This window comes from Bidens hawaiensis, unplaced genomic scaffold, assembly GCF_021521415.1.
Source record: "Bidens hawaiensis isolate Kalapana, Puna unplaced genomic scaffold, B.hawaiensis_p1.1 tig00026616_1, whole genome shotgun sequence".
Lineage (NCBI taxonomy): Eukaryota > Viridiplantae > Streptophyta > Magnoliopsida > Asterales > Asteraceae > Bidens > Bidens hawaiensis.
In genome coordinates, this window is record NW_027494280.1 from 217,475 (window position 1) to 230,551 (window position 13,077).

A 13,077-nucleotide genomic window follows, 5' to 3' on the forward strand; every position below is an offset into this window, starting at 1 on the left:
CGCTTCTCGAAGTAGCCATTGGAGGGTAGCTTGCACTTCGTCACGGGCGCGTTCGGCTTCGCTTTGGTTCAGATTGGCAAGTAATACTTCCTTTGCGGCAGCCTCTTCGACGCCCTTAAGCTTCCGCTCGGTTTGGTCAAGCACCCCCCTCTGGTCAAGAATCTCTTGCAGCTTCTTGGCGTCTTCCATTGCCAAGGCATCATGAGCATGCTGAAGAGCCTTTAATTTGCATTTAAGCTGCTCATTCTCTTCGCGAAGTGGCTCAGCAACAGCTTCAGCCTTGGCAGCCCTCTCAGTTGAGTTTCGCGCAGTCTCCTTGGCCAGCCGAAGCTGTTCATTCACAGCTTGGGCAGCCTTGGAGCGGGCCTCGAGTCGCGCCTGGACTTCAACCTCGAGGGCCTTGAATGCCTTCTCCTTCTCGGCTGCGGCAGCGGCCAACTGCCGGTTCTCCTCCCGAAGAGCCCGCGCTTCAGATACATCTTTGGCGCGAGCTGCTTTTAACTTGTCGTTTTCACGACAAAGCAGCTCGACGCGGGGCTGCGTCCGGGCCTGGAGAACCCGAAGCTCATTGGTTAGCCTACCCTCTTGGTAGCTAGCCATGGCTTCCCCCAACGCACCTGGAGGAGCAGCGTGGCGAGCCCAGTCCACGCACTCCACAGGGGTGCGAAGGGTTGTTCCTCGGCGTATGTTCCATCTTGGAACATACACTTCATTGGAATCCGACACTGCAAAAGGAACAAAGGCAGTTAGGAAAAGATGATAAAAATATATAAGGGAAAAAAAAATAACCCTACGTACCTGTAGGGTCAATAACAGGCCGATAGCCGCCAAACCCATCACCTGAACCTAAAGGAAATCCATCCAACAGGTCAAGCAGACGGGAAGGTGGCATAGATCGGCGGGAAGCCTGGCGCATACCTGATGGTCCGGCCGTCGGTGGCGGTGGCGCAGGTATAGTGGCAGCCGCTGTGGTAGCCATGTTTGGCGCCACCTTCTCAGCAACAGTAACCGCCGGCTCCGTGAAAGATGCTGTAAAAATTGCACTCACGGCCGGCGGAGACACCTTCTCAGCTGGAACAGCCTCAGGAAGGCTGGAACCAGCGGAAGCAGACGCCTGGGTCGATGCCTCGGGAAGGCTGACCAAGCCTACCGTCATTGGCGGGGGAACACTTGCTCCAACTACACCCTGGAATGCGTCAACATCCACACCTGCACAAGCAAAAGTGTTAGAAAAATTTATTTGAAACAACAAATTTAGACAAGAACTATGGGGGTACTCACGGGGTTTCTTGAGCTTGAACGCACGGACGAGCGGGGGCGAACCCGATGGAGCCGGCCTCTTGACACCGGTAACCGTCGTCGTCGCTGCCTCCCCGGAGGTAACACCTGCAGCCTCCGGAGCGGTGGTCTCCTCACCACCGGGCTTCCCCGCCACCTCTGCATTATCTGACTCCGAGTCAGATAGGACTACCGGGTCGGCCGTAGAGGCCACCTTCTCCTTGCCCTTCCCGACGGCAGCCTTTTTCTTCCGCACCAGTGGAGGACCTTCTGCGGATTCCTCAGAAGAAGAAATGTCATGAACTCCAGCAGCAGGCACAGCATTGAGAGGTTCAGGGTAGAAGATAGGCTTACCTGGCCGTCGGTGGCTCAGGATCTCTTGGCCTGGCGGGTAAACCTCCACGAACCGACCCGCGGTCTGCTCTAAGATGGGCAACTCGTTCTCGTCCAGAGCACGAGTACCCATCCGCGCAGGACCATCTTCCTCCCGCGGGTTCAGGAGCGACTGAAGATCGTTCCCCTCTGAAATCAAGAAAGTTAGTAAAAATCGAAGTCAGCAAAATGAAACAAGACGTACCATAAGGGACAGAGTTCGAACCATATTCAAGGACGATCGGAACCTTATCCGCATTCGCCGCCTTCCACACCCGGCTCATCCCCAGCATCACCATCGCCGACTCCGGAAAACGGAAAACCGGGGACTGGACCCGGGAAATCTTCGAGAACCATTCCGCCTCCTCGTAGTTGAGGGCGGGAAGGTTCGGAAGCGCCTGGCCATTCTTGAACTTCATGGCAATGGGGATGGCGCGAGCGGATATGAAGAAGAACTCTCTTCTCCAGGAGCGAAGACTCCGCTCGGTGGTACAAATCTTTAAACCCTTGATACGGGTTGTAAGAGTGTACCACCCTTGGATGCACCTCCATGTATAGAAGGTCATCAGGCGATCAACGAGGGGCTCAAGGCCCAGTATCCGGCACACCCACTCAAAGTGCCGGACCTTGGCAATGGCCATGGGGTGCACCTCTGTCAGGTGCACACCGTGCCTCTCCAGGACACGGTACACAAACTTTGTCAACGGAAACCTAAGGTTCCCGTAGACAAAGAATGCAGCATAAACCCCGATCTTGCCACTAGGGGCATCGTACACAGTATGGTGGGGTTCAGGAAACTCAGGCTCGAGAGACTCGAGCATGAACTTCCTGACGATATACTGGTACAGATCGACAGGAAGAGAGCACTGGCATTCGCCAGCAGTCTTCTGGTCATCAGCATCATGAGAAGACATGGTGAAAGAAAGATGAAAAGAGATTTCAGGGTAAAGCTTTACTGAACAGAAAAATTCGCCGGAAATTACTTGAGAAGAAGAGATGAAAGTGGAAAGTGTGAATTGCAAATAACCCTCTCCCCCTTTATATAGTAATCGCAATTAATGCGGTGAATTTAATGCGGAGGAGCGAGAAATCAAATGTGCAATGAAACTATGACACGTGGCAAAAAGCAAGCTGGCAACAGCTGTTGAAAGGACGTGTGCCAGTAATTTCGCGGCCACGCGCCCGAAAAATCGCTCCCACGCGCCTGAAAAAGCGACTGGAATGACCATGTTCTGTCACGTCACCATAACTTCCTGCACGTCCTGACACAGTCAGAAGAAACCGTCGCACGACGTTTCAGAGGTTTATCTTTTCACCAACTCTTCGAATTTCAAAATTCAAAATTCGAAAGTATTAAAAAGTAAGCGGGAAAATACCCCTTACCCCTTGGCAAGCAAGTAACCGTAAGACGGCTGCGGGTACAGTGTTAAGGCAAAACCCTTCACATACCTAGCACCTGCAAGGAATTGAAGCCAAGAACCTTGGTGAACAAGTAACCGTAAGACGGATGCGGGTACAGTGTTAAGGCAAAACCCTTCACATACCTAGCACCCGCAGGGAATTGACGCCAGGAATACCTTGAGAGTAAAGTAACCGTAAGACGAGCTCAGGTACAGTGTTAAGGCAAAACCCTTCACATACCTAGCGCTCCGCTGGGAATTGAAACCAAGAAGGATCTTCTGGGCAATGCTTGCGGAAACGGAAATAGCATCCCCGCATAGCGGGAACATCGAGAACTACGTTGTTTGAAGCTCCAGGATGGAATTGGTGGTCTTAACATAATTGATCACTATGTTCAAAACTACCAAAACCTCATGGAAAATACATACAACTAGGACTCAATGCTCCTGACTTGCGAGGAGGTTACAGACCTACCCGCATCATACCCAAAGACCAAGCAGGAAACTCGGGCATTTCTGCAAGTGACAAGGACTTCCGCGGAAAGAATCCCCATGGAAAACCTTACAAAACCCTTTTCAAAACCCTTTGCTCAAGTCCAAAAGTTCACCTCACTTCATTAAACACTCATGAGAAGAACATTGGACTGGGGGGACTTGAAGAGGTAGATCCCAGCAGAGACCAGTTGGACCCGCAAGACTCACCTTAAACAGGGACGTCTGCGCAGAGACCAACTGGATCCGCAGGACCAACCATGCTCAGAGACGTGACGTCCTTACGCGCAGTACGCAAGCTGGTCCCGCAGGAAATGCCTCCCAATGGTGGACTCCGCCTGTCCCCGCAGCCTCGGATACAAGCCATTAGGGAAGGCCACCCGCGCAGCATGGCTACACGCACAAGGCACTTAGCTCTCAATCGTTCAGTGTCACCTGAAGGAATGAGCCAAGCCGGGAGCAATCCCGCACAGAGGCGGGAGGGGGAATACTCCCGCCCAAATAAGCCAGTCCGTATACTGAAGGATCTTTTACTGTACCTGACGAGGTATGGGCAAAAGATCTGATCAGAGATGCGACAGCTCACTGACAGCAGCATGGCAGACAGCACGCCACAGCACTGTGACCAATAGCCGCCGCCTACCCACCAACTCCTGCCATACCACGTGCCTAGCCTGTAGTTGGCAGAAAAGGAAGAGTGCACGACACGCCTGCTCTGTGTCAGCCGCTACCTATCCACCACTCACAGGCAGGGCACGTGCATAGGTTACAGTTGGTAGCGTGTTGGGCCGGCTAAACCCCTTGGAAACCTACCTTCGGCTATAAATACCACAAATGGTATGATCATCTCATCTTATCATATCTTACTACATTATCATCATATTATACCTGATATCTGCTCTAGCAATCTCTTAATATACTTTTATATTTAAAGAGCAATCTAGTCTGATTCTCACGCCGGAGGGTGGTCACAAGGAGGAACCCCCCCCTTCTCAGTGACGAGCTCACGGTGTCTGTTTTGCAGGTTATCAGAAGAACCATCTTCCAAGGGTCTAACCCCTCGTGGGAAACAGCTCTCCAACCCCTAGGTTACCAGTAACCTGCCCGGGATCCGGTTAGTGTTTCTTCAGGCAGCTTCAAATTTTGAAACCAAACCATGATGGAGTTCTAATACCGATGCCGCAAAGGTCGACAAAGGGAGTTCTAATTTTGAGTAGGTGGTGTTATGTGTAAGAATTGAAAGGAAAAGTGAAGATGGATTTGATTGCTGTGCAACTTCAAGATTTTTGAGCTGGTGGTGGTTTTGTTTTATTTATTTTTTAATTAAGGGTATAATAGTCCACTAATAAATTAATTTTAATGAATTGGAGAAATATGTAATATATATGTTTAAGGGATGGGAAATATGTAATTGTTCTTTTTAAGTTGGGGAAATATGTAATTAAGACATTTAGTAAGGGGAAATATGTTAATGCCCCAATCTACATATATCCTAATTTCTAATCTCTCATCTCATTCATTCATGCTATCTATGGGTTACGGGTCAAAACCATTTTGTCAATTTGTTTATAATATAGTGTGGATTTTATTCATTTTGATTTAAATATTATTTTCATACATGAGTTTTGACCAACTATACACTTGACATTTCCAAAATCATGTATAGGGATTTTAATGGGGAAAAAATTGTTAAGTAACTTTTGTGAGAGAAGAAAAATAAAGTAAGTTTCTACGGTGTTTATATGAAAATATAAGATAGTCGGAGAAAATTGATGTTTTTCTTTTAGTAAGAGTGAAAATCCTACTTTTATTTTTAGTGTTAGTTAAAAATCATTTAATAGGCGGGAAAGTTCATGCATAGAGGTGAAAAGGCATAAAGCCATAAAGTACCAAATACCAATCATGAGAAGCTAGCCCCTCTTCCAAATGATTTGCTAGCCCCTCTTCCACACTAATTATACAAGTCATGAAAGCAGTGCTATATTTGTTTTGAAAGTAGAGAATTATGATTTGCATTCTGGTGATTATAGTGCGGGCATACATTGTGAATCCGAAAAGTCATAGTGACCCAGTTATGTTCATGCACAGGCGGATCCAGGAATCTTTTCTAGAATGGGCACAGACTGAGCCGGGTAAAAAATGGGCCAGGTCAAGAGAACCGGGCCGTACAACCAGTTTTGAGGCCCAAAGTGGAATGAACTTTCGAGGCATATGAGAGGGTAAAGTGATCTTTTTACACACCACCCTTTAAAAGTTAAAATATTAAGTTGTGTTTTGGACTCCCCTTTAACTATTATACATCACCAAGCACCACTGTCATTAGTGTGACCTTCAGTGACGGAACCATAAGCTTTTAATCGAAGTGTCACAATATACTTTTTGTTTGTATATGTTTCACGAATTATTGACAATAGTTGATAATAATCAGAAGATCACAAATTATCATTCCGAAAAGACTTTTTGTATATAATGATAATAATATTTTTTGAGAAACTAAAATTACATATCTAATCAAATAATATAATTGTTATAAAATTTTAACGTAAAACATAAAAGAAAAGAAAATTTATACCCATAGGCTATTAATATATTAAATAAATAAACAAATAAAATGACAAAATCTCAATCTTGATTTAGAAACGGTAAGTACTATAATATGGGATTCCTTTTTTCCTTTTTTAAGACAAAATGAAAAAGTTTTATAAGTGTAACATGGAATTTCTCAAATTAATAAACTTTAGAAAAGAAAAAAACAATATTATAAAAATATAGTGGATCTTTTAAATAATTTAGATATAGACAAGTAGAAAGTGAAGACCTTTGTAATTAATAAATAATAAGTTAACAATAGTGGTGAGTCTTTTCATCTTCCCCAATTAACCTTTCTCTCTTCCTCTCTCTTTCAAAGTAATTCAACAGCATCCTTACCGTCGAAGGTCAACACGTCCATGTAAATCCTCCGATGATGTTAACCGACTGTGGGCACAAACTGATAGTCGGACGGTGGGCACAGACTAATTGTTGAGTCACAATATACTGAAGCGTAATTATAAATGCGACTTTCCGGCAGCTGGATGGTGGGCGCCAGCCCACCGTAGTTATGCCTTGGATCCGCCCATGTGCCATGTACTTTAAAAGCGGGCAAAACTGAGTCTCTCCATTTGGTAAATTTGGAGAACAACCCCTAACTTCAAATAATTTCGTTTGAGTCCATGTGATGTATGAGGTATTTGGTTTGAGTCCCTCCACCACCACATCTCTCTCTCTCTTTTATATATATATATATATATATATATATATATATGTAAAAGCTAGACATCATAGGTTATAAAAAGTTAATATCTTAACATACATAGATATCACATGCTAAAACTATAATAATTTGAAACAGTGGCGCAACCGACATTTTGATCGGGCTTGCCATGAGTGGCAGTTCCGAAGTGTATGGTTATGTCATTTTGATCAAGATGTAACTGGTTTAAACTAGAGTAATTCGAAAGAGTAAACGTGAATGAGCCTGAGAGCTTATTATTACTCAGCATTAACTCTTCAAGGTTAATCAGGTCTCAAGTGAAGAAGGGGCTTCACCATAAATCAAATTTATAGTAAGACCAATAATATTTAAACTATTACAGTTACCGATTTCGTTTGGGATTGAACCCATTTGATTGTACATCCGTTTGAGTTTATAGTTTATATTTATCGTTAAAATTTCATAACTTGAGTTTTGTACATTCGTTTGATCTGATTCCAGCGGCTATGTTCTTGAATTTAATTATAGTTTACTAACTAAAAGTTCTAGGTCAGTTCGTGTCGGATCAGTCAGCTCGCTTAATATCTTTAATATCTTTATTTTATCGTTTAGCTCGCCTGAATATTAAGGTGAGCAATCACTCCCATATTTTACTTGTTTTCAAACGTTTTGGGGACTTATGTATACGTGTTAATTACTTACATACTTTATCATATATTCATTAGCAAACTGTGATCTTTGTGTGTGTATCAATTGAATGACTATTTGTTAACATGTTTATTTGTTTATTTTATCGCATTCGGAGAGGTCCATCATAATCACATTATAGTATGATCATATGACTGTCGTAGCGGCCAAAGCCCGATTCGCAAGATAATGGTTTCACCGACACTCATTATTTGCTCAATGATGTGATCGTTTATACCAACAAATAATAGTTTTGCTCTTTATATATATATATATATAAGTGTCAAAACTGTTGATTTTCTCACTCAACATGTGTTGTTTACAAAATATCTATTTGTACGCATTTGCTGGTTTTTAGTTGGCTTGTTTATCAAGGTGAAGAACACATAGAGATGACCTTTAAGATTAAAATCTATACAAGATTATCTGATTTTGTTTTGTAATTTCTTTCAATTGATGTACTTGAATTTTAAATTAATTAATTAGATATTGTCACATTTCAATTGTATGATATAGTATCTTATGAGCTGTGAGCCAAAGTTCGCGCCCCAACATTTCTGTCTTAGAATGGGGCGTGACTCTGAAAAATTACCATATGATCTCAATTAAATAGGTCTTAAGTTTGGTTGTAAGTTATGCCACCCGCTTGATAACTTAATTAATTATTACTTTTTAAAGACAAAAATTTAACAGAAATGAATTATTATTACTATTAGTCCGATATAATAATACAAAAATTATTTTTTAAACTTTTTACTTTTTTTTTTCTTTTAACAAATTTAGTTTCATTTAACGCAAAAAGTAACTTTGTTTGCCTCTAAGAGTAAATACGATGGAAAAATGACCAAGCATGGTGATGCTGAGGTTGTCAGCAGTACCGCATGCAAACACCACCCGGTTGGATTTTGGGGAAAACTTGGTGAAGAGTGGGAGACGTCGAGAGAGGCATGTTGGATGGAGAGGAAACACCACTTCGCTGTTCGGGGCCTGAGAGTAGGAGAGCTCAATGCTGAAAGAAGAAGATGGATATTGTTTGCCCCGACTTTTGTTTATGTCATTTCGAAACAATCTATAATATTTCGATTAAATGAAAATAATCTAACTGTTAACTATAGACATACAAAGTTACTTATCCAATTGAATTGATCTTGACAAAGAAAGTATATAGTTAGGCTTGCCATTAGTTAAATTGTCACTGTGAAATAGCTTATATCAACTAATAAGCGACAGTTTGAATTGAAAAAAAAAATGTCAATTTGCCTTACAAAATATTATTATTATTATTATAATTAGTATTGTTGTTGTCAGTATTATTATTTTTATTATTATTGTTGTGTTGTTATAATTATTTAAAAAAGCTGCCGAATAAAGCAAGTGTAATAGTGTACGATGGATTGTAAAATCAACTGGCTTGTTGGGTTGTACAATAGCCCATTCATGAATTCCATGCAATTGCATTGAAAAGCATGACTGCATTTTTAGGCTCACTGCTTATTTTCTCATTCTTCTCTTTCGGAACTTCATTAACCTCAAATTACTACCAAAAAACATGCCCTGCTGCAGAATCACTCATCACAAAGGCATTAATCGACGCGACCAAGCTTGACAAAACCGTTCCAGCCGGGCTCCTTCGGATGCATTTCCATGACTGTTTCATACGGGTATGACCATGACTTTTTAGTTTACAAATTTATTGATAATTTGATATCTTAGTTAAAAGTTCAACTAATTTCGGTCAGTATTGATTTTAAATCATGAATGGAAGGGGTGTGATGGTTCGGTTTTGTTAGATTCTAAGGGTAATAACACAGCTGAAAAAGATGGGCCGCCTAATATTTCATTGCACGCGTTTTTTGTCATTGATAACGCTAAAAAAGCAGTTGAATCTGTGTGTCCTGGTGTGGTCTCTTGTGCAGATATCTTGGCTTTAGCTGCAAGAGATGCAGTTGTGTTGGTAAGCATGAAAATTATGCAGATGTTATATTGTATCTAGAGGTGTTCTCGGTCATTTTTATACCAGTCGAGTCTATCATAGGTTTGGTTTCATGGTCGATTTTTATGGACTGTCCTGCATAAAATGGACCTAGCTAGCCGTTAGTTTAATTCTTTACACTTCTCTTTTGGTGTAGTTTTTTTTTTTTATTATTATTATTATTTTTTTTTTTGTCAAAAATTGGGTTCCAATATGTAGAAACATAGATATTACATCAATATAGCAGGTAGGCGGGCAACAAGTTGCGCCGCCACCCCTTTCTGAATTGCAAACCCTAACCTGCTAAAGACATACCCTGCCCCTTTGGAGTCGACACATTGCTATGCACAACCTGTTGGACCCTGGTTAGAAAACGGATAGCTTCCGGTGCCAAGGAGCCAAATGTATCAAAAGCCAGAGGGACAAAAACATGTTGGTTCTCTTCGCAGGCTTTAGCATGTTTCTCCACCTTCTTCGTTTCAGCCCTTTTCATTGCTTGCCCAGCTACAAACCCATTATCCCTCAAACCAGCTAAGGGAGATACCCCTGTGAGGTCAACACAAGCGTGTTTTCCCCCGGCCCAACCAAAGACGAGCAAATCTGCCGGTCGTAGAGTGGATCTCCCTTCCGTGGGGTCTGTAAGGAAGTTTACGGGGGCTTCCTTTTTAGTTGATATCCCAGCTCGCCTTAAGATGTCCCAAAGAACGTCCCGCACCCAATCATGTCGGTATTTGAACCTAGGCATCTCCTTGCAATGAACCGCATGCTCTCCGAATTTATCCAGGCAGGCCATACGGCAGATCGGACATGTTTCGTCTTCTGGGTACATTGGGACCATCAAACGGTACTTAAGAATGGCCCTATACTCGACCGCAGACATGCTTTGGCCCAAGCCATCAATCGGGATAACGGTCAGAAAATCTTGGGCATGAGGACCTTGTAAGCATTCAAAAACCGCCTTCTGTCGAGGGGACAATCCAAAAACTTCTCCCAGGCTCTGAGCGATTTTTCCAAAAAGGGCATTCGTCAAAGTTTTTTGAGGCTTTGGTGGGGCGGTGTCCATATTAGAGAAACTGCCAATGTCAAAGTCTGGGAGAGCGCCATTTAGGCGTTCCAGGGCCTGCACGTAGTCTGGGTCCAGGTCGACAACTCCGCTATTCCTTAAGATGTGATTCTGTAGCTTCCAAGACTGAGCCCTCGACGCTACAAAAGCGTAAACCCCAACATCATGAGCCGAAAGAAGGCCTAAACCCCCTAAGCGCATCGGTAAAGATGCAAGTCGCCACTGAAGATCACCAAAGAACGGGCCTCCACATACAACTATGTCTTCGATGGCTTCTCGTAGCCCCTTATCAAAACAGGATACCGCATCATCCATCATATGGGGGTGGCATGTTCGTAACCCAAAAAGCAACTTAGCAACCCCCATGCAAGACCTAAGCAGGAGGAGTTCGCTCTGGGGATCCCTAAGGCAAGGTAAGAGTTTCATAAGATCAACCGCACGAGATGCTCTCCGCCTCGCCAACTCCTTAATAAAGTAGGGATCTCGACTAACAGCCCCTCCAAGGAGCTTTACCTCTCTCTCTGGTCTACCAATCCCACTAGGGAAGAGCCCATCTTTGACTTTCACCCCAACATTATTATTTAAAACTGTCTTTTATTTCAAATTAAAACAAGTTAAATAATACGTTATAAACATCATAGTGCTAAAGTTACATGTTTAGATTCCTTCACTTTTTTTTTATTCTAATCATCATTTAATTACACCCTTACAAATTGTTACACCTTTTTAATCATCATTTTTGGCTTAGTATAGCCCAAAGCTAGTAACGATTTAATTTGTTTGATTTGGTTTAATCTTTTATAGTTTGGTTTTGGTTTAATCACTAAAAACAGTTTAAACCAGACTATGAACACCTCTAGTTGTGTATGTGGTATGCGTGTTACCGTGTTAGATAAACCTATCTTGTTCACAAAGTACACATTAAGAAAAATTCAATGCAGTCCGGAGGACCACATTGGAATGTGCCTAAAGGAAGAAAAGATGGAAGAATATCTAAGGCAAGTGAAACCATACAACTACCAGCTCCTACCTTCAACATTTCTCAACTTCAACAAAGTTTCTCACAGAGAGGCCTCTCCTTGGAAGATCTAGCAGCACTTTCAGGTAGTTTTAAAATTTCAATAAAAAAAACAAACGTACCCAGTATTATTCCACTTATAAAAGTAGAGTCAAGAGAGGGTGAGATGAGAGTAAAATTTACGTCTATCCCAAAAGATATAGTGACAACTTCTGGTGAGACCCCGGCTAGATTAACGTTTTCTTTTAAATCCAGTATAATAATACATATAACATAAAGTATACAAAAGATAAACAAACTCCAACTACATGCATCGATTCTTCTATTAGAAGTTGTCTCTAGAGGTGGCAAGATGGATATGGGTGAACTAGGTGGTAAAGGTCATTTTTATTTGATTATAGCTAGAAACAAACTATTAAAAAGTTACTACTCATTAAAAGTATACTCTGATGGCTTTTAACACGTTTTACACCTTGTCAGGTGGGCATACTCTTGGGTTCTCGCATTGCTCGTCTTTCAACAACAGAATCTACAACTTCAACTCGAAAACTGACATCGATCCATCACTGCACCCATCATTTGCTGCAAGTTTAAGACGTGTTTGCAATGCCAAAAACAATACAAAGAGAGCAGCAGTCGCGATGGATCCTTCATCTTCTACTTTTGATAATGCATATTACAGATTAATGTTGCAGCATAAAGTTTTATTTTCCTCAGATAATGCTTTGTTGGATTCCCCTAAAACCAGAAGTTTTGTATCTAAGTTTGCTAGCTCAAAAGAGGCATTTTCGAAAGCGTTTGTCAAGTCTATGATCAAGATGAGTAGCATCACCGGGGGCGGTCAGGAGATCAGGAAGGATTGTAGGGTTGTAAACTAAGCAACTTGCCAACCTATGAACAAGACATGCTCAAGGTTTTTTGGGAACCAAAGCGGATAATAAAATTGGGGCCATTTTCGTTAAAAATAATAATCTGTTATTTTGCTTTTGATCATTTATTCTTATATCATATATGCATGTAAAATTATTGATCACAAACACCACCGCCAACAAGCCCCAAACCCAAGTTACTTGCATATAATTTTATTTTTAGATCTAGGGGCCTTAAGAAAGTGAAGGGAAAGTGACCATGATTTTTCATTCCCCCTTGAGTGTGAATATGTATGCGTTGTATGTAATGAATGTTACATTAAGATATGAAGTTGTGATAATAAAGGGCAATATCAATTGCATGATCAACAAATATATAGTTGTTTATTGAGAGAATCGGTCTAGTATAAGATTGCACAATTCAAAATATCTAAAATTTTAACCTATAATTTTAATAATATATACATGATTTTATTATGTTATATACAAAACTATAAGTGAAAAAATAAAAATAATTATAATATATATAAATTAATTAATAACTAGTGAATGAGCAGAGCTCAAGCTTAGTCAACCTTTGACTAGTTGAGCTCAAACCTAGTCAAACTCGGGTAGGGGCGTAAGCAACTTTAAGGGAACGGGTTCGGTCGAACCCGTACAAAATTTTGTTTTA

The 13,077-nt window shown here is 41.8% G+C and overlaps 1 protein-coding gene across 1 annotated transcript; it reads left to right on the forward strand.

Moving 5' to 3' along the window:
- Positions 1-8,945: 8,945 nt before the first annotated feature.
- Positions 8,946-12,530, forward strand: LOC143573715 (peroxidase 64-like). Its single transcript, XM_077058518.1, has 4 exons — positions 8,946-9,143; positions 9,248-9,436; positions 11,459-11,621; positions 12,016-12,530. Exons 1-4 carry the CDS (start codon positions 8,949-8,951, stop codon positions 12,411-12,413), a joined length of 945 nt encoding a protein of 314 aa, XP_076914633.1. The 5' UTR covers positions 8,946-8,948; the 3' UTR covers positions 12,414-12,530.
- Positions 12,531-13,077: the final 547 nt, after the last annotated feature.